Source organism: Notolepis coatsorum, assembly GCF_963971535.1.
Source record: "Notolepis coatsorum genome assembly, chromosome: 1".
NCBI classification, from domain to species: Eukaryota; Metazoa; Chordata; class Actinopteri; order Aulopiformes; family Paralepididae; genus Notolepis; species Notolepis coatsorum.
In genome coordinates this window covers 286,163,156-286,189,167 of record NC_140165.1, presented here as the reverse complement: position 1 = coordinate 286,189,167, position 26,012 = coordinate 286,163,156, and the positions used below count along the sequence as shown (strand labels likewise).

Below are 26,012 nucleotides of genomic sequence, written 5' to 3'. Positions count from 1 at the left end.
ATAGTTGACGAGGCCACTGGATGGGTGAGATTGTGTGAGCTTTTATCATGTGGACCCTTGCACTGAAGAACCATATAACTTTTGGACAGCCCATGTATTTTCTGTTCTAAAGTCAATCTAAATCACTTTGAGTGTGAATGTGTTATATATCACAAGAAAGTACTCCGCCTCTACTGTCTTTGACTATTAACAAATGCAACACTCTAACCTACCAACTTTAGATAATACATTTGAAAACATTTATTCTTCTGAAAACTCAAAATGGAGTTCTACAGTTCTTCGCCTGAGGTACATATTTTATCGTTAGATAGTGAAAATGAGAACGGCACACATTACCCCTAACCCACCCATCACATACACAGTGTCACAACCTTATAATGGACGAAAACAGCGGGGTCAATGTTGTTTAACAACAATCTGAATTGTGTCTCTTGATGATCGTGCCGGTATGATTTCCTGACTCTTTTCTCTTCCCCTTAGGAATCCTACCGTCCTCTGGGAGAGGACTTCAGCTTCGGTAGCAGTGCACTGATTGGCTTGCTGGTGATCGCAGTGGCCATAGCAACTGTGATTGTGATCAGCCTGGTGCTTTTAAGGAAGAGGCAGTATGGCACCATCAGCCATGGCATTGTGGAGGTAAAGCTGCAGGCCGTACACACAGTACACAGCACAGTACACAGCATGGGGGATTCTACACTGAGGGTGGAGGAAATGGGTTTTAGAATACACACACACACTCACACACGTACTCCCAACTCACTAATCTACTTGTGGACAGTTTATTCAGCCTATAACGGTTGTCAGATCAAGTATCACTATCTGAATGGACGTAAGTTAAGTTGAACCTTTATTGATCCCCTTGGGGAAATTGGTCCCTCTGCATTTGACCCATCCTAACTATTTAGGAGCAGTGGGGCAGCCACACATAGTGCAGCGCCCCGGGGACCAGCTCCAGTTGTGATGCCAGTACCTTGGTCAAGGGCAATGGCAGGAGACCTAGCATGCATGTCTTTTGGTATGCATGGCTTTTGCAAGGCAAAGCAGATTATTGCATTTGTGTAACAGTTGCATAAACAACAATGCAACCCCCCCCCCCCCCCCTGAAACCTCCCAGGGATAGTAACGGTTTATCTTATCTTATTACAGTGTGTTGAAAATTCATAGCTCACACTTCAAGGCTCACCCATGTCCTCTTAACTCTTCCCTGAAAGGTCGACCCCATGCTGACGCCAGAGGAACGCCACCTCAGCAAGATGCAGAATCACGGGTACGAGAACCCCACCTACAAATATCTGGAGCAGATGCAGATCTAACCTGAGCCCATGGGGGGCGCTGTGGAGTCTCAAGATAGAGAGGAGAGAGAGAGCGAGAGAGAGGACGGCAATAGAGGGGGAACATACTACTGACCAATAACTAAGATGCTATTGTCAAAATCATTTGCATACATCCAAAATCCATTCACCGGTTTGTTCAAAACAGTCCTTAAATAATGCTACTACTTCTACTACTGCTACTGTTGTATTATAGAGCTCTTTTTGATCCTGTTTTATTTTGAAAAGGTGACGTTTCTGCATTCTGGAAAATGTGATTCAGAAAATGTCTCTGTAATTATAAATACGGTTATCTCAGATCAAAATGTATAACATTTCTTCAGATTTTTTTTTTTAAGTGCAAGGTAAATCAAGCTTTTAAAGTTCAATGTGTTTGAGTGACCATCTACAGACCAACCTACCAGACACTACATTTGTTTCTTTCCCATCATACAAGTGTCCAGTTTGTGATGGTTCTCAACAACAACAACAACAACAACAACTACAACAACAACAACAACAAAAGCAATTGGTGTTTTTTTTTTCAATAGATTGCTTGTATATGAAGGTTCTTTGTACCAATTAAAATGTATAGTGAAACAAAGAGAGAAATGAGGAAAAAAAAAGATTGAAAACTAAATCATGATTTATCTACTTTTTGTTCTTTGTTATGATAACAAAATATACATATACAGTTTAAATATATACATATAATAAGAGTAGATGTTTTTATTCCACCTTGTTTTCCAGGGAAGAGGCTAGCTACGACTGGGACTAGGGTTCTAAGCTTGGTGGTTATGACTTGCACTGCAGGCACACTGTCAGATGATGACGGTTAGAGAAGGTGTGCACAGGCCCCCAGCTCACATCATCATACAGACCCTACTTTCCTGTCAACTTAATGTGATCGTCCCAAATCACGTTCCCCCAATACACACACACACGCACACACACAAACCCACATACCCTTCTTCAATGGGGTTATAGGCTAAATCAATAGATGAAGTTATTCCTATTGACATGTGTTACATAATTGAATGTATTGTGGAAGTTTTCTTTCCATACTTAAGTCCCTGAATTGTTCTCTTACAGCTTATGGTTCTGATTCTAACGCCAGAAATGTAAAGTGATATATACAGTATATATATATAATTCTTTTTGTGCACAAGTGAACTTGAAGCATAAAACCAAGTAGAAAAAAGTTCTAATCTGGAGAGAAAATATATAAATGTAGGGATGATGTACACATTTCTCATGAATGACTGTTTGCTTTGCTGGTCCTAAAGCATTGAACAGTGTGACTGACTACTTGGAGCTGGTGGGCTGTGCAGGCAGGCAGGTAGGAGACAAAGACGGACAGGGAAGACGAGGCTTGGAGAACTGGTTTCCGAATAAAGCTTAACTTGGTGTATTTTTACAGGTAGAGAATGGCACAAAAAACGAAACGAGTAAACTGAATCCTAGAATCATCTGTTGTTTCTTCTCTCTTAGTGTTGTCTTTGTTATGCCTGTATAGTTGATGTTGCAATCATGGCTTTTCTGGAGGATTACCTGTGGTGTGCATTGTTCTTATATGAAATGATATGATGATATATATTTTTAAGTTTGTTTTCTTGTTTTCTATTTTTCTCTTCCTGTGACAGTATCTCTGTATGTGACTGTCTCACTATGCACCCAAAATGGCTTCAATCTTGTAATTGCCTGCTTGATTGTGGGAGGGGATTGGGAACTAATATAAAATGCATATTAGTGATACAAATTTAAATAAATAAAAATTAAAAATAAATAAATTTGATTGACACCAATGGAAACAGATGTATGGTTTACAGGGGGAAACGCATCAATAAACTCACGACTTCCATATCACTGTGTGGTGCCTATTTTTACAAACTACTGTGTCTTTAAATGTTTTTCTTGTATTTTGAAAAATAAGTGTATAGGCTACAGACCACTGATTTGTAATAAACAATAGTAAACAACACATCTTGTGAATAAACTAGTAAATAACAATAAATAATATGTTTATTATAGAACAGTGGTATGAGGACTAACTGATTGATTGATTGATTGATTGAAAATGTTATTAACAGATTGCAGAATGGGTACAATACAGTACAGCTCAATACACACAATTGTTAATGGGATGCAGACCAGAGAAAGACCTTCGTCTTGTTTACATCAGGGCCCCCATTTTCAATTAATCATAACATATAAGACATACATGACATGCAGATACAGTACTGCTACATCTAGACATTCATGACATACCAGATCTACAAATACAGTACTGTTTGTGGTACAAAAAGGGTCTAAAAAATAGAGTATACATTTGAGGGGGAAGAAACTGTACATTGGAGGAGGTTGGGTAGGTGGGGAAACTGTACATTGGAGGTGGTTGGGTTAGGACATTTGCAGGGGCCAGTTTAGAATTGCAGTCTCCCACCTGTGCTCTTTGAGAGTGGTTTTGAAAGTGGGTAGTGATTCACATTCCTTTACAGCTGTGGGTAGGGCGTTCCACATTGATATGGCATAATTGCGAAACGTGTTTAGTCCCATATGGCATAATTGCGAAACGTGTTTAGTCCCTTGTTTGAGCCGAATCTGGTTTTAGCATGATTTGTGGAGCTCCCTCTGGTGTTGTGGTCGTGGTATTCACTGACCTTTGGGAAGTATTTTGACATGTACATGGGGTACCTTAGTCGTGCAGTGTATCTTGTAGACCAGGCCCATTGCAAGTTGCTGTACTCCGTCAGCCTTGTGTTGTTGTTTTTTATATAGGCTACCATAACCATTACATAATAGTATCATGTGTGAAATATTGAGTCACCATAGCGTTTCTACAGTGTAGAAACAGAAACCAGTTGCTTATATCCCACCGTCAGACAAAACTCACTGAACACGGGTGACTCATAGCGTGAGCACTAGATGGCACAAGCCATTGGTCATAGGAGTTACATGACTCTGTTGCTAAAAATAGAACAATATACACCAAGAAAAAGAAAGTGTCTCTCGGTTTTTTCCCCCCGAGAAAAATAAACAAAAAGAAAATGAATATTATGGTCATGTGTGTAATATCTACAGTAAATCAACGAATGTCATGGTTTCTAGAAATTCTAGTTCCCCTAAGGGCCTATTAAACCCCAGCAGGCCCGCTGCTCACCTGGCAGGTAACAGGAAGTAGTGGAGGTATCGACCCTGGGAGACACGCCCGCTGAAACTCGAGGATCCCGGAAAAACTTTTGTCACACAGGTTGTCGACATTATTATTCTTACAAGGAGGAGGGACATTTGGCTAACATCTTGCCTGGAGATTAACCACCACCACACCTGGATACATTGCATTTTCTGCATACAAAACTATTCTCCATATTATAATTTTTTTTTTTTTTTTAAATAACCCCATCGCTACCGATCGTGGGTAATATATAGCCTACACAGTTTAGTTGACGATCTCCAGCGATCCTTTGGAAGGCGACAGGCCTGCTGCGGATTCACCTTGGAATTTACCTGCTGGAGTTTGATTACTATCTGAAACCTACTGTCTGAAAACTAACAACAAGGGAGAGTAAATATAGTTTTTACTCTAGCAGGTGTTTTCAGGTGATGGACTACATGGACAGTGGGATGCGATACACCCCAAAGACGGTATGAGAATAATACTATTTAAACTGAGTGAAACCTCTGTTGTGTGTGAGAAAGAGAGAGAGTTGCATGGTTTCCCTTTCATATTGAAATGGATGTGTCCCTCTTCCCCTTCACGTATATGATGTAGGTTAACATTGTATCTTAGGTTATTGTTCCCTATGGGGGACTGTCTGTGTAGTTGTTGACAGCATAATAAACAAGTCAAGTGGTCACATCTCTACCACAGTAGTGACTGTATAAATACGCTTATAAGTCAAAAATAATAATGACTAAATACAACTTTCAGTAAGAATACATTGGATGCCTCACTGCTTTAAAATGTTTAGTTTAACAATTGAAAGTAGCTTGAAAATGTCTCTGGGGGGCAAATAACACGACAGACCAAGTCACCAAGTTGTCTACAGGTGTGTACTGTGTGGGAATACGAGGAGCATACAACTTTCTGACACCAGGTACACCTCAAGACGGACATTTATCCCCCCTGTCTTAATTTATGAGCCCTGCCAAGCAGTAAGAAGTTGACAAAAGAGTTATTGTTCCTTATAGCCACAGCCGACAGTGTTGTTGTGACCAACACTAGGGCCTAGCCTGTGAAAGGAAAGTCACTGGAACCGCCCTGGTTGCAATGCTCCAGGTGTTTTACTGTGTAGTAGGTTCAATGGGGTTCCTATAGAGTCGTCCTCTTCTACATGAAGAGGTGACAGTTTCTTCCCCCTCAAATGTATATACTCTCTTTTTTAGACTCTTTTTGTATCACAAACAGTACTGTATTTGTAGATCTGGTATGTCATAAATGTCTAGATGTAGCAGTACTGTCTATCTGTATGTCATGTATGTCATATATGTTATGATGAATTGAAAATGGGGGACCCTGATCTAAACAAGACTAAAGTCTTTCTCTGGTCTGCATCCCCTTAACAATTGTGTGTATTGAGCCGTACTGTATTGTTTTGTACCCATTCTGCAATCTGTAATACGATTTTCAATCAATCAGACATACAACACTGAGCTGCAGAGCTCCCCAGAGAGATTACTACTCTAACTGCAATCAAGTTCTCGAGTTTTATTTGTCACATATATAACGTACATGTAGTACATGACTTACAGTGAAATGCTTGGTTCTATATGAGGCCCATGAGAATGTGCTTCATACAGTAAACAAGTAAAAAGAACAAGGTCCAAACACTATACAAAATATACAAACTAAAGTACAACATGCAAACTGAGGTACAAAATGGAAAAGTGAGGTATGGATGTAGTGGAAATCTTTTTGTAATAAATAGATACAACAATATCGTGTAGTGTTTAAGTGAATGATAAGATAAGATATTCCTTTATTGATCCCCTTGGGGGAAATTCAAGCATCATAGCAGCATGGGGGAAGGGGGGGGTACAGTACAGGTAGTAAAAACAACACTAAGCAGTGTTTACACTGCAGTGTTTACACACAAATAGAAATAGGTCAATATAATTTACTATCTTTACTAACTGAAATATATATTCAACAGTGAGTGTGTGGGTGTGTGCAATGAATGTAGATGGATGGGTTAGCATTGGTCATTGAGCATCCTGATGGCCTGAAGCTCCCAGTTTGAGTCTCTGTAGGCCTATTGATTGATTGATTGATTGATTGATTGATTGAAAAGTTTATTAACAGATTGCAGAATGGGTACAGTACAGTACAGCTCAATACATACAATTGTTAAGGGGATGCAGACCAGAGAGACTTTTGTCTTGTTTACAAACTTTACATCAGGGTCCCCCATTTTCAATTCATCATAACATATATGACATACACAACATACAGATAGACAGTACTGCTACGTCTATACATTTATGACATACCAGATTTGCAAATACAGTACTGTTTGTGGTACAAAAAGTGTCCAGAAAAAGAGTGTATACATTTGACGTAGAAACTGTACATTGGAGTAGGTGGGGTGGGATTGGGTGGGGGGCTGTACATTGGAGGTGGGGGGGGGGACACACACACTGTACACATACTGGTCACGACACCGATAGCCGCTAGCGCTTACTTGACCGCAACAAACAATCAACCAGTGAGTCGGTGATGCTTGGATTCCACCAGTTCCCACTGCCTTGTCGTAACACGTTCATTTAATTGAACCCGTCTTCATCTCGTAATCCATGGAGATTACAGCGTGTTCACTACACGCCCTCGGAGTATGGTAACAAAAAATAAATAAAGGATGTTATTAGACACATTCGTGTCTCGTTGTCTCGCGCGATTCTGTGTCTGTAAAATCGTCAGGGACACGTGAGGATTAATTATTTAAAGTTTGTACACAAATGATATGGATTCATAGACAAACCCCTCTTGAATATCAGGGAGGAGCTGGTCTCCCTGTGTGGAACTCTGTTGCCACTTATCATTTCAATAACCCTGGTGAGATCAACAATTGTGTTTTTGTTTATTTAGTTTTGCTCAATGAAACAAATAAACAAACAAATGAAACACGAACGTGCATGGGAGATTAAAAAAATTTGATGTTTATGAAGGTATCTAAAACCTAATGAACCATACAAAAAGTTATGAAACTACACTCTGAATATTTTTTTAAATAGTAATAAGCACCAGTAAATAAACAAGGACATAATGAGTACAAATAGTTAAAATAATATATATGAATGTAAAAAAGACAAGTAAAAGTATAATGTGGCTCAATAACATGGATTTAAGGCATGTAGGATAATACTGGGACTGTAACATACTGTATGACTCTATGATTGATGCATTGTAGGTCATTGCTATTCATAATGGGCTTCATGTCGGCGAATAAGATCGTGTTTACGTTGGCCTGATGCCTGAATTGCACTGCTTACATAATAATTGGTGGTGCTGCTATGTGTTGTGTAGGTTTGCTGCACTGTAGAAGAACATTCAATAAGCACCTTGCCGTAGCACATGAATGATAATGATTAGTAATAGCTTTTCTTTATTTTTTTTGAGAGAGAGGCAGAGACAATGTCGGTAAAATTAAAGGATTTTAAGTCGGTCACACAGTCTGTCCGTCAGTGTGTGACCCTGAAAAGCCAATCAGTCTTTCAGTTTCTAAAGAAGGGCAGTTGGGGTAATCAGGTGTTTGTATGAGCTGTGATTTTAGCCTCCATATAGTGTGTACAGTGATGGCAACTTGTTGTGATTACACTCTACTCTAGAAGACCAACGAGCAGGTTTGACGAGATTTACACACGGAAGCTTGTCCACACACACACCCTATTATCTCATTTCGCAAAACTAACCACACAGCAGTGACTCATGGATTCCCCTGCATAATTGAAAATGGGGGGAAAATGAGAGAAATCCAAACAAATTATTTTACTTGTCATAAATATTGAGGAACAACGCCTTCCTATTTCCTTGACCATTTGAACCCTTGCACTGAAGAGTCAGTTTTTACATTTTTCTTGGGACAGCCCATGTATTTGTTGTTGTGAAGTTAATCTAGTGTGAATGTGATACATCTCAAGAAATGACTCAACCTTGATTGTCTTTAACGTAAACACAACACTCTAACTTACCATCTAAAGTACTCAACCTCTACTGTCTTTAACTGAGTAAACACAATACTGTAACTCACCATCTTTAGATAATAAAGTACTCAACCTCGACTGTCTTTAACTGAGTGAACACACAACACTGTAACTCACCATCTTTAGATAATAAAGTACTCAACCTCTACACTGTCTTTAACTGAGTGAACACAACACTCTAACTTACCATCTATAGATAATAAAGTACTCAACCTCTACTGTATTTATTTAACTGAGTAAACACACAATACTGTAACTCACCATCTTTAGATAATAAAGTACTCAACCTCTACTGTCTTTAACTTAACTGAGTGAACACAACACTAACTTTCATCTTTAGTTAATAAAGTTTGAAAACCTTGCAACTTTGTTCGTCTGAAAACCTAAGACTGACTTGGTTCTCCCGATGCAACTTGAGACAACTCTTCCGAGTGTCATTTTAAAATGGCAGTCTTTCGTAAAATCACTATTCAGTACTCCCTTTGTACTCTGGTCATTCTCTGGTACAGATCCAGGGTCTGTAGGTCAGTGCTAGGTCTGTTAAATTCCTACAATACACATGCTCGTACACGCTCCCAGTATCCCCAGGTCCGGGTGTCTGCTGGGCTAGAGGGAGTGTTGTAACTTAATACTAATAGGTCAAGTAAAGTTACATGATTAATGTTGAGTTATAATTAATATAAATATTATACGTTCATATTGATTATTATTTACAGTTGGAAGAGTGTTTGTTTATTATATTCAGAGATACTATTATTTGCATTAGTTCGTAGAAATACAAGTCCCAGAATGTAACCAGCTGTGTCCGATTATAATGATTGAAGTTGCCGACTGAAGAAAGCCTCATGAAGTAGAGAAAAGAGAAAATATGCCAAGTAATTTCATGTAACATGGACCGGTTAACTTCTATATAAAGAAACGTCTGTCTTATAATCTGACGTTTGGACAGTCTATTATTTTCGAAGGTAGTTATTCTACAGGAAGCATTCTTTACACTTTATTTGAAGAAACAAAAAAAACAGTCATATATCCCATGACAATCCCACCCTTTTGTAGTATGGCAGTGATTGGGTTAACATTCTGTATTGTCTCAGTGAAAGGGTTAACCATTTGGTAGTGTGGTAGTGAAAGGGTCAAACCGTTAAGTATTATTTTACGGTGATGTCTTCCACCTTTCATGAAACTGTTGAACTACAGTGAACTACAGTGATCCCTATCACCCGTTATGTCCATCAGTTCCCAAAGTGGTGTCTGAGGGCCTCCTTGAGGAGTGTTCCAGCGGGTCCCCCAGCAAAAGGAGCAATGGTTTTAATTTCACTAATATTACATTAACTAGAGGAGAATAATGAATATGAATTACTATTCTGATAATAGGTTTCACTCTCTCCACTGTCTCCCCACCTCCACTATGGGCATTGATGGAATTCTAAATCACATCCAACAATAGTAATATTCTTGGGGGGGGGGGGGGGGGGGGGGGGTCCCTAAGACAAAATTGTATCAGATGGGGGTCCATGGGCTACATTTGCATATAGGGGTCCTTGTAAGGATTCAACAGTATTTTGATGATGCGATTCTAGTCTGAGGAGTTATCATGATTTCACGGTATTAATAATTATTATCCTTCATTTATTTTGTGATGTTATGAAGGGGAAAATACATATTCTAAGCATTTTATAATTAAAAGTGGTTTAGTCCCACAAAGATATAGTGTTAGGCTAAAAGTGAATACAAAAAGAAATTCTATACTTGAGCTTGGCTAAAAGCAGGCTAAAAATACCATAGCATACCATAGACATTGACACCATAACTTGTAAAACGGTTACGGTGAAGAAAACATGACATTTATAAATGTGGGTTCATCGTGAAAAATCGTTGCATCTCTACTACTTTGGGTCCTGGACGTGAAAAGATGTGAGAACCACTGCGTTATGTTGACGTTTCATTTCTTCCGCAGGACCGAGATTGGGACACCAACGTCCAGTTCTTGCCGGCGTCGGACACTAAAAAGCTCGAAAAGAAAAAGGGGCCAGGCAGAGTGGGAGCTGTGATCGGCGTGGTGATCTTCGCGGCCGTCGTTGCACTAATGACAGGCCTGCTGGTCTGGCATTTCCACTGTGAGTAGATCCTCTATTCCTCTTCTTCACCTGCTTCTTCACCTCCTGTTTGCGCTTACCAGGAGGTTTTAATTTAAATTCTCTGCAAATTGTATGCCTGTCTCTAATTATGCCATTTTTGTGTCTACATCACTGCTGCTGTGAAGCACTTTGGGCTGCTATACAAATAAAGTTTATTATTATTCCAGTTCCAGCTCCTTTAACACGTGACGTCCTACTCGGGTCTAGACCTTGACTGGCCATTTACCAGTTACAAAGGAAGAACAGTGTTGTGATTACTCAATTAAATTAAGTTTCACTTTGTTTCATTGTCCCTCATATCATGGCTTACGTTTTAAATTATATAGCAGTCCTCCGAACATTGACCTGATTTGGTCAAAGGTGGAATCTGTAATGGCGTAAACAGCAACCTCAAAAGAAGAAGAATCTTCTTATTCTTGTTCTTATTCTTCATCATCTCTTGGCAGAGCCCGAGTAATAACAACCCCAACCCACATATCGAATGAAAACGAAAAAATGTGAACAAAGTGCAGTACCAAGAGGGGCTATTTTCCCCATAGGCCACTGTTTGATGCCATTACAGATTCTACTTTTTAAGTGATAAACTCAAAATGACTCTTTGAACACAGTGACTTGCATTTGTCGACTCTTCAGAGAAAGCACGGCGTAAGCAAAGAGAACATTCATCTGGTTTTTATTTATGTAAAAATACTATTATCATTTCCTTTATTTTTGTAAAGCAAACAGTGTAATTACCCTGCATCTATCGTTAATATTAATGTTTTTGGTGTCTTATCCCATAAGGGATTGGTCTACAACAAGACGCGAAAATACATTTCATTCGTTCATTCATAGGGTTGTTTGTTTTGCATGCTCATCAATGTTGTGATTATTGACCTCATTCCAAATAAGACAATATTCTGATTATGTTATGTACATGAGTTACTTATAGCCCATGTGCTGCACACAGCAGCATCACACCTGGACAAGAGGCAGGGGAACTATGTGAGAATGCTGTTCATCGACTACAGCTCAGCATTCAATACCATAGTCCCCTCCAAACTCATAGCCAAGCTCAGGGACCTGGGCTTGAACTATGACCTCTGCCAGTGGGTCTTGGACTTCCTGACGGGCAGACCCCAGGTGGTAAGAGCAGGCAACTGCACCTCCTCATCCATCACGCTCAACATAGGGGCCCCCCAGGGCTGTGTTCTGAGCCCCCTCCTCTACTCCCTGTACACACATGACTGCGTGGCACAGCGGAACAACAACACAATCATCAAATTTGCTGATGACACAGTAGTGGTGGGCCTGATCTCTGCCAACGACGAGAGGGCCTACCTGGAAGAGGTAGAAAATCTGTCAAAGTGGTGTCAGGAGAACTGCCTCTCCCTGAACGTCAGCAAAACAAAAGAGATGATTGTGGACTTCAGGAGGTCGGGGGTCAAGGACTACAGCCCCCTCAGCATCGACGGGGCACCGGTTGAGAGAGTGAACAGTTTTAAGTACCTCGGAGCCCACATATCCGAGGACTTGACATGGACCACACACATTGACAGTGTTGTGAAGAAGGCACGACAACGCCTCTACTTCCTCAGGCGCCTAAGGAAGTTCCAAGTCAGTCAGAAGATTCTTAGGAACTTCTACTCTTGTACAATAGAGAGCATCCTGACTGGCAACATCACCTCCTGGTTTGGGAATAGCACTGCACAAGACCGTAGCAGACTACAAAGAGTGACACGTTCAGCCGAACGCACAATTGGAGGGGGGCTTCCCACCCTCCAGAACATTTACAACAAGCGGTGCAGGGGGAAGGCTAAGAGAATTATTAAGGACTCGAGCCACCCGAACAACTGCCTCTTTGAACTGCTGCGGTCAGGCAAGCGATACCGGAGTCTTAAGGCGAGCACAGAAAGACTCAGAAGAAGCTTCTATCCCCAGGCCATCAGGCTGCTAAACGAACAATAAACACTATGCAACAACCATCAAATGCACACAGCACACACACCCACACGCACACACTCACTTAAACAAACAACACACTGCAGCACCCACTCTCCACACTTTAGATCACACAAACACACTTTATATTTATTGATAAAGGATTTGCACTACAACTCGTACACCTACTGTAAATTGTACATAAATTGCACCTCATCCGATTTCTGCCTTGCACTATATAGTATTGTATATTAGTACACTGCATAGTATTGTATATTATATGGTAACTCAGTTACGTCTATTCTGCATCGAACATTGTACATAATTTATGTCTATACTGAACACTGTGACCTCATTTTTTTTTACTTCTAATTTACATACTATACTATGTTATTTTATTGCATACTTATCTTGTCTTGCACAGTCTCTGGAGTGTAACAGTAAGAAGCATTTTGTATAAAAGTATTCTGTACTTCTGTATGACAACTATTAAAGAAACTTGAAACTAGAACTACCCCATCCATAGTCCCGTTTACGTGCAATGGATCAAAATCTGATTAACGTCTTATAACCTGACGTTTGGACAGTCCATTATTTTCTAAGGTAGTTCTTCTACAGGAAGCATTCTTTACATTATTTGCAACCTGATTAGGGTGTTAACATGTCTAAAATTCCTTCAATAATCAGAATAATCTACCTGTTTTAACTGGAGTATGCTTACCCTGATTAAGACCGTATTCAGATTAAAGCAATCAGAGGGGTTTACATGGCCTGGGTGAATACTCCTTTCCCATTGGCTGGCAGGTGTGCATTAAAGCCGATTAATGCACACATAATTCGTCTCAAGATTAATCATTGTTCTAAATTCATCCACTACCTAACCTGTAACCCATAACTGGCTTGCTAGACAGACATCTCATGGTCCCTAAATCAATAACCTTTTCTCACGTCAAATATGCGCAGTAGCTGTATCACTGTCGGTTTACTCGTAGCCTCAAATACATTCATTGTTGCAAGTTGAATTGCAAGGATGGGATGTCCACGTATTAGAATATGGTGCATGTAAACACAGATTTGATTCTGATTATTTAGTTAGTGGATGCATCATGAAATCCTTTGACCATGGTTTGATTCAAAATGTATTTTGGGTAATCTGTATTCAAATAGGAACAAGGGTGATTCAGTAAGCAATATTGCAACTGATTAAAAGCTACATTAATTAATTAGATGAACACATTATTTTTATATATTTTAATATTATTAATTATAATAATGATCAAGTTTAACCCTATGGGTGCCGGCCAGAAATCCGGAAAATGACTGTGGATTGCCAGCGCTATTTGTCTATGGAGAAATTCCCCTTCTTTGCAGGGCTATAACTTTTTAAATTCTATTGCTACATTGCCATTATTAGGGCCCATTCAAAGTCCTATATGTATTGTTCATTGTGTAGCAACGTTAAACTTTTTCATTCACATATTCATAGTAAAGTATGGTCTAATGTATAAGTATGTTTTCATCTCTTTCTGCAGCTTTCTCCAGAACGTGATATATAGCCCCAAATGCATTATATTGATGATGAAATACAGTTTGATGGCAATCGGGGCGATATAAAAAATTTCAATTGGACGTACTTCTAGAATGATCTACGTATGATCTGATGATGACCGGATGGGCGGGGGATCGTTTATAATTCCGTGGGCAGCGTTATATCATTAATCTAGTGTGGGTGATATGTTCATCATAACAGTTTATATGGAATACGATCAAAAATAATGCTGAATCTTACCGTATCCTCCTCGCGCCGTTGGGCGATGAGCGTGGAACAGTCATTTACCTATTATGGTATGTAGAAATATCGGGTCCATTTCCAGCTTGTATAATAGTATATATGTCCAAATCATGTTGTTTATCGAGTTATTGGCAATCGATCGCTATGTATTGTGTCGAGATCGAGTCCCGGTAGCCAAACAGAGTGCCCGGAAGTAATATGGCCGACCAGCACAACCTCCATAGCACTTCCTGTTTGGCGATTGCGCCGATCGGCCACCAGATGGCGCTCCTGAACCGCCAGAGAGCTCAGTGGGTCCTCCTGGTGGATCTCAGGCCAGCGGAGGGGAAATATGAATCCGATCGCAGATTTTTGAAATATTGATATAAGGACGCTGTAAAGCGTCCTCCGGCAACTTGAGCATGGCCGGGAATGACGCTGTAAAGCGTTTTCCGGCAGTCAAAGTGTTAAGGCGGCTGGGTGGCGCAGCGGACATTGCGCTCATCACCAACGCAAGAGACACCGGTATCGAATCCGGCTGTCAGCGTTGCCTCCGGCTTGGGCCGGCCATCATACTGACTCAATTGGCAGAATCAGCGGGAGGAGAGTCGATGGGTGGTAGTCTGGTCGTTGTAAACAGCGGCTCCTACAGGTCGGTCAGGGCGCCTGCACAGCAAAGACAGGAAAATGGCGGGGGCAGTGTGAGCCTCCTACACGCTACTCCTCGCCAATGAGAGTCCGCGCTGGCAGGTGAAAAGATGTGACTGGCTGCCTCCACATGTATCGGAGGGGACATGTGATGGGCTTCTATCCTCCCTACGACCAGCCAGTGGGGGGGCACATGCGAGCAACGATCAGGACAGGGGAGGGAGAATTGGCACGAGAGGTAAATTGGGATGGGAGAAAAAGGAGGAGAAAAAGTAGATAAAAAAAATAATGATCAAGTTTACAGATCACTGCCGTTAGTTACACAGTCATACGACACCCAATTATTATTATTTATACTCCATCTTGTAACATCTTATTAATTGTTGTGTGTAGCTGGATGACCATGTACGACACCTTTCTCTGTGATCTCTTAGTCCGTAAAGATGTGCGGATCAAGAAGATGTACAGTGGCTCAATGCGGATCACCAACCAGGTCTTTGAAGACGCTTATGAGAACTCCACCAGCGCAGAGTTCAAAGTGTTGGCTGGCCAGGTGATTCGACAGGTATGATGATGACTACCACTAATCTTCATACACCTGAGTGCTCTTTCTCACACACACACACACACACACACAAAATATACATGTTTTAATTTCAAAGGAGATTCATCCACTCTTTTTTTATGTCTCTTTCAGCTTAAAACAATCTATTCCAAGACTCCACAGCTGTCTAAATATTATGTTGGCTCAACGGTTCAGGCATTCAGGTATGACTGTGAGAGGAAGTGACTCATTATCACTCCAAATTCTCAAACCTTTCCTTATCTATGTATTTCATTTTAGGGCTGGGTGATATATATATTGTGCAGAAAGAAAGTTTACTGACGCTGTCACAATGAATCGCCTAGGCTAATTGTACCCATGTATGTAAATTGCATTATGTTAGGTAAATGCTTTCCTCCAGTGCATTTAAGCATTACATCACGCGACGGAGTGTGTTATACAAATTAGATCACGCCTATGGGTGGTTGTTAGGCCCGAGGCGCAGCCGAGGGTCGTTAGAACCCCATAGGCGTGATCTAATTTGTAAAACACACAACTTCAAGTGATGTAATGCATTTATACAATCACCCAATTCACCCAACCTTATTGCTATACAATAAACACACAGTAATTGAGGCATAATGGAGATTTATTCACAAAACCATCCACAGAGAAAGTAGATCCTAGTAGATCCACTAGTAGACACCAGAGGGAGCTCCACAAACCATGTTAAACCAAGATTTGGCTCAAACAAGGGACTAAATGCCCTACCCACAGCTGTAAAGGAATATGAATCACTACCCACTTTCAAAACCAAAAGAGAGCACCTACGGGAGACTGCAATTCGAAACTGGCAAATGTCCTAACCCAACCCCCTCCAATGTACAGTAAATGTCCTAACCCAATAATACACAAGACCCTTTTCTTGGGACCAAATAAGGTTTTGTTGATAATCCAATGTACAGTTACCATTGTATAAAGGCTGTTTTATTTTGTGCCCCCTTTTTTTTTTATTCAACTTAATGTACAATAAACAATCACATGTTGACAGACAAAGATTACAAACATGTTGACAGAATGGAGAATGTGGTATTTGTGCACTGGTGTTTTAAAACATTTTAAAGATTTAAGAAAAAGAGAGAGAAACGCAATTATCATTTAATTTATTGTTGCCAAGGTAAATGTGACCATATATTTCAGTTCATATCACCCAGCCCTATTTCTATGCAGCAATCTGCTTGAATCTGTAACTCATCGCTGTCTGTTAAATTTGTTCATACCAGTATGTTTATAAAACCTTGTGAGAATGCTTTAAAGGATTCGTTCAGAATATTGGTCCCATAGCCCTATTTCTTACTTCCTCTGAGTCCTTTCTCAGCACAATCCATGCTGTTGTTCATACTGGAGACTCGCAGCTCTGGCTAATTATCCATAAAACTAACGCAAAGTCCGGCCACAATCCAGTCTGTACATGCCCTGAAATAAACGGTGAAACCTACAGTTTACCCAAATGAGTATTATACTAGTATACTGTCTGCTGGGCTGCAGCATACAATCTCTGTCCTTCTGTTTCCTTCAGCTGAGGGTTGCTCTTCCTTCCCGTCTCGTTGCTCTTCATGTCTCGTTTCTCTTCAATGAACGTCGAATAAGCGCCGCTATTCAACGGCCCTTTTCAGGGCCACCCTTCTGGTGCCGGCCGGACACTGTCTCTATGGGGCACAAACCCAGAAAGAGCTTCCCCTAGTTCCCCTCCTTTGAGATGGCTACACCAGCCGCCTCGCCTCCCCCGTGCTGAAGGAGCACTCCATCTTCAGTGCCATTCTCTTCCAGGGTATGTAGGTGGCTAGGGGATTCCCCTCCCCAGCCTTGCCCCTCCCTATTCTGATGGCATGGTGGCATGGAGGAAGACACAGGAGCAGGCTTCACCAGGAGTTCCCAGGCCCATTCAGGCTGTGGCCACAGCTATAGGGTTTTCCCCTTTTCTGGCCTACTGCCCCTCCCTGAACCCGACGGTGTGCCAGGCGTGTAATATCGCCAACAACAAACCGCTCAGCAACCGTTTCTGCATGTCTGCATTAGAGGATGACATCTTTTCGGGATTCCCACAGGTCCCGTGGGATTCCCACAGGATGGGAGTAAATTTCACATTGAATCCCGTGATTGTGCAGGACCGGGAGTAAAACTCAACGGGAGCAGAAGGGAGTGGGAACTATGACAACAAAATCAACGGAATTTGGACGGGAGTGATACATCGGTGCTTCACTAATGTAAATGTTTGGTGGTTTTATATTTAACTAAGGCAGACATCAGGGCTGTACAGCGTGCTATGAAAAAATCTGTCTGTGCGATGAATGAATTTACTGCACTAGCACCCTTGCGATAGGCATTCGGTTCATATCGATACTCTTATTTTGAAAATCCTGTGGCAAGTCTCATTTCTGCCCAAGCGCAGCTCCGGCAGCCCAACAACAACAGCGTGCTATGTTATGTTAGAGTGCGCATTTTGCGACCAGGAAATAAGTCCCTGCCTGTTTTCCCCCACAACGCTTCCAATGCATCTTACATGCTTGATGCTTTGCATCCTCACCAAAACTAACTAGTTAGCTGCTACCGGTAACTAAACTAAGCTAACCCGGCTCAGAGGCAGAGAAAACATTGAGGAAAGGGAGGGGGCGGGGGAACCTCAGCCTCTCTCTGTCCCTCTCTCTACGTCACTGATTTTAAGTAGGTGAGGTCAAAGGAGTTTGATAGTATTTACTGAGGATGGCCAGATAATGTTATTTAAGCATAACAAATATAATAGATAATAAATGTATACATGATCATGCAACATAAAAAAAATTAGGAACTGTTTTGGGAGAGGGAGGTAGGGAGGGGTTTTAGGTTGGGTAGGTATTTCAAGTTTAAAGCTCAATATATCAAAACGTGGCACTTTACAGTGAACATGAGGTCTATTTGTATTAAAAACAATAGATTGTTTTTCATTTAAATGTCTGGAAGAGCTAAATTATATTTTCGTTACCTTTTTTGAGTTGATCTAAATGTTACGGATTGTGTTAAATGGGCTTATCGTCTCATATCGATTGCAGGCACCTGCATCGTATCGTGGCAGACTTTGTGATATCGGCAAATATCGTATCGTTGTCCAAAGAATCGATATCGTATCGTATCGTGATGAAACTGGTGATTCCCACCCCTAGTAGAGTGGGATTCTATAAAAGTTTGGCTCGGGATTGGGACAGGATTGGGATCAGTCCTCTGTGGGAGTGGGAGGGAGTGGGATTTATTTCTAAACTCTCATTTGGGATTGGGATGGGATGGGATTATTTCTGTGGGAGTGGGAAGGAGCAGGAGTCAAAATCCACTCACATGTCAGCCTCTAGTCTGCATGTCGACCCCCTAAAGAAATTGACATGGCTGGGAAGGACCTGGCAGGTATCTAGGCTGTTGTCAACAGGGCTAACACGTTCATGTACCACAACGCCCTGGTCTCGCTCTTCTACCTTGATGCCATTCGGCATCTAGTGAAGAAGCCTAGACCACATTGGTACGTCTACCACAGCTCGGCAACCTGGCAAACGAGTCGGCTCAGGACACTGCTGCTGTCGGCTGTTACGTGTACACCACAGCTTGCCCACTGTTACTACAGTGGAGTCATAGCTGAGTGGGTCTGTCAATGTCAAGTGCTTGCTGTGTGGGAGACCCGATTTCTATTCCCCGGTTGGGACATCTTTATAGAACTCTCTTTATTACCACTTGCATGAGCTGGGGCTTTTTCATGCCATGCCACACCACAGTGCAGGCAGCCCCATAATATTGGGTCTGAGTCACAGCACAGCCCACCGCCTGCTACGACTCTAGTGGTCCTGGCTCCTACCCTTGGGCTTGCATGGAGTTTAAGCAATACGGTTCTCATGCATACCACGCCCTCTATTTCTGTCTCTCGCCACCCACAGTCAGTGGGCCTCAATCGGGTTCTCACACCGATGGTGCATTGAGCCTCGGGCACCTGTGGTTCACTCGATACGATCCACACTTCCAAGGAAAGCGACACTTTCTACCGTAGCATGGAGGATACCAGTGCTCATAGTGATGTGGTTAGCACGGTACCCCACTATCCTGAAAGAGTTGTACCCTTCCTGCTCACCTGTTGTATGGAACTTGTAAGTCGATTTGGATAAAAGCGTCGGCTAAATGACTAAATTCAGTTCTTGGGGGTGAGTGTCTGCAGTGGAGATATTCTTATAATCTTTTGGAACAGTGTGTGTCTGGAGGAAAGGGAAAGCTACTTGATTTGCATTTTTCCTCCGTATCTCTGCAATGCCTCAGAGTTACCACCAGTAACTGCATTCCTGAATTTCCCCAAGGGGATCAATAAAGGAATATCTTATCTTATTTGTAGTTGTCATACCATGACGACTCATGACAACTTTTGAACACAGAAATAATATCTACAAATCATATTCCTGGTGTTGGCACCTCAGTGAAGGCGTGCTCTCAATGCAAGAGAGAGAAACTGGAGGGGTGCGGAGCAAACGGCTGTCTAGACTACTAATACATTTACACATTCCTGAATCACAGTAACATTGTATTGTTCTATCCACAAATCATTTGCAAACCTTTTGTTCAGGGGACAAAAGCCACAGTGGGAAATCAAGAAACACTGGCTCAGTTGATGACAGTAACAGCGCATCAGTCCTCCTCTGAGCTCTCAGTGAATGAGAGGTGGGTGGGGGGGTTCTATAACTGAAAACCACTGTAGTTAAGGGCATATTTTATTTATTTTGAATAACACATTTTAGGAAAGGTCAAGGAGGGAGGGCATTGTATCTTTTTGATTCCAAGTTATTGAAATTCAAAAACAGTAATGTAACGGGCCCAGGTTTTCTAGTGTTAACTCCTTTCCCTTGCCTACCCTCAGGTTTTGGTAGTGGCGTGAGTAGTGGCGTGAGTTTTGTCTATCTCCTTTTGGTCTTTTGGGCCAACAGGGGGGTACATGGATCAGGGCTAGGCTCCAGCTTCCCCGATTAGTCCAATTAGATGAAGGAAGATATGGAGCCAGCATGAAATATAACAATAGTTATGAAAGTATAACTCTAGTTCTTTTCCCTGTTGTTCCAGATTCTCTTTCTGAAAAAAAAAATACAGGAGGGAGGTTGTATGCTGCAGCCCTGCTTATATACTAGCATGTCCTGTAGAGTGACTGGTGCATTGGTGAAATTCTTTCAGCAGCCGCACTGAGCAGTCCAATAGGGGAAGCAAGATGCTTTGCCAGCATTCTTTATAAAAGAGTTATACTTCATAACTATCGTTTTCAGTGTTTATTTCAAAGCATGGCCCCATTGACTTTGCATTAGTCTTGTCGCTAACTAGCCCGAGCTGACAGAATCCAGTATGAAGCACAGCATGGATTGTACTGAAGAAAGAACTCTACCAATCGATAGCATCTAATAAGTAGGTAATGGGGCTAGGGGTAAAAAATTCGGAACTTACCCTTTAAAGCAATGCTAAAACCACCTATTGATCTTTCCTAGTGAGGGCAGTGTGATTGCATATTACCTGTCTGAGTTCAAAGTGCCAGCAGGGCAAGAGGCCTCTGTTGACAAGGCCATGTCTTCCATGGACAAGTTAGTGGACAAAGAACAACGTACCTTCCACAGACCGGGAAACTCTCTGGTCTTCGAGGATGTGGTGTTGTCAGGTACAGTCAAAGCAGCTGTTGTAGGCCAACCTGCTACCTTTATTTATTATGTATTTTTTTTATCATTGTCATTCATCCTTTCAGTCTGTTGTAGAATAATGATGAATTTCTTCCTGGTTTTTGACGTCATGAATTTTTCTGTGGTTCTATCAGTATCATCATCTTACGTGTTTGTTTTCATTTGTGTGTGTTTTCTCATAGCATTGGATAGACGCCTGTTCACATCATCGTTCAATGGTGAGTTAATTTACTTGTACTAAAGTTATTTTAGATTGAGTAAACGTTGTGTTATATACATATGGAAAATTGTCAATACAAATTGTGTCAAATGCATGTGTGGTTCTGTGGATGCAGGGTATTTTGTCAAACATAGGACCATTCTATTTCTATTTCAATATCAACATTGTTCACATTGTAAATAAAATTGTAACCCTTTTGAGGTGAGGTTTTAAAAAAAATTCATCTTTCCTTCAAATTCTGTCTTGGAATTCTAGAACGCTAATAGGTTTCAGACTCATTACAATTTTTTTTATAAAATGATGCTGCCTAAATAAATAGGGCCATGGTTTTGAGTGAGGGTACAGTTCGGTAAGGATACATTCCATACATCAAACCCCTCAAAACATAATGTGGTAACTGTAATCAGCCACCTTGTGTAACCACAGAAACCAGGTTACAAATATTAGTCAAATAAATAATTAGCTTGTTTGATTGCTCAGCGGCAGGCATGGAAGAGGTGCTCTACCGGTGAGATCACAGACATAATTATGTACTTGATATAGCATCAATCATGTTTGTGACGTAGACCACAATAATAACGTAGAATCAGATAACGGTCTATAATTGCATATCCAAGATGCCAAACAATCCAAATGCAATCTGGTTCTGGTTCTCTAGTTGTGTGTGTGATCATACACCTAAAAGGGGTCCAATCCTAAATGTTATTGTCACCCTCTGCCAGAGCTGTACAGGTTCACGGAGCACACCAGAAGCAATCATATTGGGACCATCAAGTCCCCTGGCTTCCCCAACACGCCGTACCCCCCCAACACCTTCATACAGTGGCAGCTGAGGGCGGACCCCGGCCACATCATCAAGCTCCAGTTTGACACCTTCAACCTGGAAGAGGACTGCAAGAATGACTTTGTCAAAATCTACGACTCCCTGGTGGCCATCGAGAGCAGCGTCATGGACGAGTGAGTTTGCACTTTGCCTCATCCACATTCAATCAACACCCGAGGAGGGGCGATGACTAGGCTGTGTACTGCATGCTTTTATCACATTCTTTTCTTGCAGTTTGTGGACTAGTTTTAGACTGAGTATGCAGGGCCCTCTGGTGGTCAGATATGATACAGCCGACAACATGCAGTACATTTATTTGTTTGGGAAAGATTAAGAGCCAGTGCAGAACATGTGATTCATGCTGTAACATGGGATGTATGCTGTAACATGTGATGCATACTGTAACATGGGATGTATGCTCTAACATGGGATGTATGCTGTAACATGTGATGCATGCTCTAACATGGGATGCATGCTGTAACATGTGATGTATGTTGTAACATGGGATGTATGCTGTAACGTGATGTATGCTGTAACATGGGATGTATGCTGTAACATGGGATGTATGTTGTAACATGTGATGTATGCTGTAACATGTGATGTATGCTGTAACATGTGATGTATGTTGTAACATGGGATGTATGCTGTAACATGTGATGTATGCTGTAACATGGGATGTATGCTGTAACATGGGATGTATGCTGTAACATGTGATGTATGTTGTAACATGTGATGTATGCTGTAACATGTGATGTATGTTGTAACATGTGATGTATGTTGTAACATGTGATGTATGCTGTAACATGGGATGTATGCTGTAACATGTGATGTATGTTGTAACATGTGATGTATGCTGTAACATGTGATGTATGTTGTAACATGTGATGTATGCTGTAACATGGGATGTATGCTGTAACATGGGATGTATGCTGTAACATGGGATTTATGCTGTAACATGTGATGTATGCTGTAACATGCGATGTATGCTGTAACATGGGATGTGGGATGTATGCTGTAACATGGGATCATGTGGGATGTATGCTGTAACGTGTGATGTATGCTGTAACATGGGATGTATGTTGTAACATGTGATGTATGCTGTAACCTGGGATGTATGTTGTAACATGTGATGTATGTTGTAACATGGGATGTATGCTGTAACATGGGATGTATGCTGTAACATGTGATGTATGTTGTAACATGGGATGTATGTTGTAACATGTGATGTATGTTGTAACATGGGATGTATGCTGTAACATGGGATGTATGCTGTAACGTGTGATGTATGCTGTAACGTGATGTATGTTGTAACATGTGATGTATGCTGTAACATGTGATGTATGCTGTAACATGTGATGTATGCTGTAACGTGATGTATGTTGTAACATGTGATGTATGCTGTAACATGTGATGTATGCTGACTCTTTGGCAGGAAGTGTGGCTACTACTCACGCAGTGAACCGTTGACCTTCCTGTCCTCCCGCAACGTCATGCTGGTGACTTTAGTCACAAATGAGAGGAAGAACTACCCTGGTCTCAGGGCCAGCGTCTCGCAGGTCCCACGAGCAAGCAGAGGTATGAAGGGGAGTGGGTTTAGATTTTTTTCAGATACTGTAGGGGTAATGCAATGTACGTCGATTGCAGGAATATATTATTATGTACGAGGTGAATACCTCTGCTCCACCCCCACCCACTCCCTGGAACCGTCCCAACTTGTTCCAAACCCTCTTATCTTAAACAACATTCCTATTTTGGTGACTGTTCATCATCCTCCCACGGTTTTCAAATTGTAAAATGGGGATGAAACAATAGTATGATCCTAAGTAGCTGACATGATGCCCACACTGTAAAGATATAGCAATACACAATAATATATAGAGAAAATAAAAACTAAACATTAAGCACATCAAATTGGAATTATTATAGAAAGCAATCAAATTTAATAAAAAGCTAAGGCCTCGGTAATGATGAATAAATAATTTATTATAATAAATAATTAATTTAATAATAATTAGCACAAATACCACATTCTCCATCATGTGTCGGCACGTTTGAAATGTTGGCATTTACCTAACATACCGATATGGGCAAAATGAGGTCGGTAAGAGAGACTCATGATGTCAGTATCGGTAAATTTTTGGTTCATCGTTCGGCCCTTCTTACTGCAGGTATTATCCTCTAGCACCCAATGGTTTGGATCATGCAGATCACTGAAGGGGATACTGGACTTGTCACCTTTTAGTTTTTAGTTGAGAGCAAGGGACAACCAGTAAGTCCTGCTCAGAAGACTCTAGTGACAAGACGACCATGCATGGCTCTATTATGTGAAAACAAGCACCTTAAAATGAATCCTAAACTTAATGGGAAGCCAGTTTAAAGAAGATAAGATGGGTGTGATGTGAGTTGACCTGCTGGGACCTGGTCAGTAGCCTTGAGGCAGCATTCTGGAGCATTTGTAGACGGTTCAGGGACGACTCTGCTGAGGCAGGTGAAAAGGGAATTGCGGTAGTCTAGCTGGGATCATGTAAATGTGTGAATGATCAACTCTACCTCAGGTGATGCAATAGACCCGAGTTTGGCAATGTTTCATTCACGGCCGTTCGATTTTCCCATCTAGCTATAGCTGGGCCAGCTTTCCATTACACACTTTCACTGTGCGTCATGTTGTTTGTAGAGCTAAATCTATATTTTATATTATAGCTATGGATACAATATCATGGTCATTTGACAGTAAGAATCTTCCGTTCAAGATGCAAAAAAGAAAAGAAAAATCCATCCATACGTTCCCGTTTTATACTGTGGTGAATGAGTGTTATTTCGGAATGATCGGGGCTAATTCCTGGGAGGCTGTTTATAAGCCGCAACGTGTATTATACCAAATCCATTGGCGTTTCGTCCCTACACACGCTACAATAAAAAAATCAAATGCATATGATAGTTATTATGTTTCATCATGAATGCATGAAGGGGGGGAGGGGGGTCGTTTCTGATTAATTGATTGCCAATAATGGCATTCGTTATTACCACAACTAGGGCTGACCCCTATTAGTCGTATAGTCGACTAATCGATCGAAAGGAGCCGTAGTCGACTGCCAACCTCTTAGTCGAATAATAAAATGTAAAAAATTAAAAAAAAATTATATATATATTCTTTTATCATTCTTTCCAAAAGAAAATACGCCTAGAAGCATGGCTAACGCTAATGGCATGCATACCAGAGGCTAACTGCCTAAGAAAACAGGCACAGAGGCACTGAAAGAGGATTTCACCCATCTAATGAACACACTAGACAAATATCAAGATGTATCCATCAGTGGACCAATTGCATGCTTTTGCAGAGGACAAGAAGCCTTCCGTCGTCTCCTTCAGACATTAAGCACCCCACAGCCCAAATGGAATGATAAAAAAATATATATATATATATATTAAACTTTTTCTTTTTCAAATTTTTTCTTTCATAGTGGAAATCGGTTAATTTCGGCCAATCATAGTCGACTATCCAAATCCTTAGTCGGGGACATCCCTAACCACAACATATGCTGATCAGGGGGATGGCTATGAAAACCTTGCACGATCAAGCTGAAATTGACGTCAAATTGTTCTTACCTGTGGCCGGTGGGATTCCAAAAAGAATATTCCAATTATTTGATCGCCATCTGGTAGATCGTATGTCCATTTGGTCGACGACATAACCCACCACAGCATAATGAATCGGGTG

At 41.2% G+C, this 26,012-nt stretch overlaps 2 protein-coding genes across 3 annotated transcripts in view; both read left to right on the top strand.

The window, feature by feature from the left end:
* Nucleotides 1–3,173, top strand: part of aplp2 (amyloid beta (A4) precursor-like protein 2) — a 111,428-nt gene extending 108,255 nt beyond the window's left edge. For both annotated transcript variants that reach the window (XM_084323059.1, XM_084323058.1), the window contains 2 exons: nt 481–636; nt 1,212–3,173. In XM_084323059.1, coding sequence (XP_084179185.1) covers nt 481–636; nt 1,212–1,313 — 258 coding nt within the window. In that variant the 3' untranslated portion in view covers nt 1,314–3,173. The remainder of the gene's footprint in view (nt 1–480; nt 637–1,211) is intronic.
* A 1,377-nt stretch (nt 3,174–4,550) lies between these two features.
* The window catches only part of st14a (ST14 transmembrane serine protease matriptase a), a 44,751-nt gene continuing 23,289 nt past the window's right edge, over nt 4,551–26,012 (top strand). The window contains exons 1-8 of the mRNA XM_084324570.1: nt 4,551–4,955; nt 10,468–10,627; nt 15,422–15,552; nt 15,685–15,755; nt 21,066–21,232; nt 21,434–21,469; nt 22,194–22,428; nt 23,727–23,869. Coding sequence (XP_084180696.1) covers nt 4,914–4,955; nt 10,468–10,627; nt 15,422–15,552; nt 15,685–15,755; nt 21,066–21,232; nt 21,434–21,469; nt 22,194–22,428; nt 23,727–23,869 — 985 coding nt within the window. The 5' untranslated portion in view covers nt 4,551–4,913. The remainder of the gene's footprint in view (nt 4,956–10,467; nt 10,628–15,421; nt 15,553–15,684; nt 15,756–21,065; nt 21,233–21,433; nt 21,470–22,193; nt 22,429–23,726; nt 23,870–26,012) is intronic.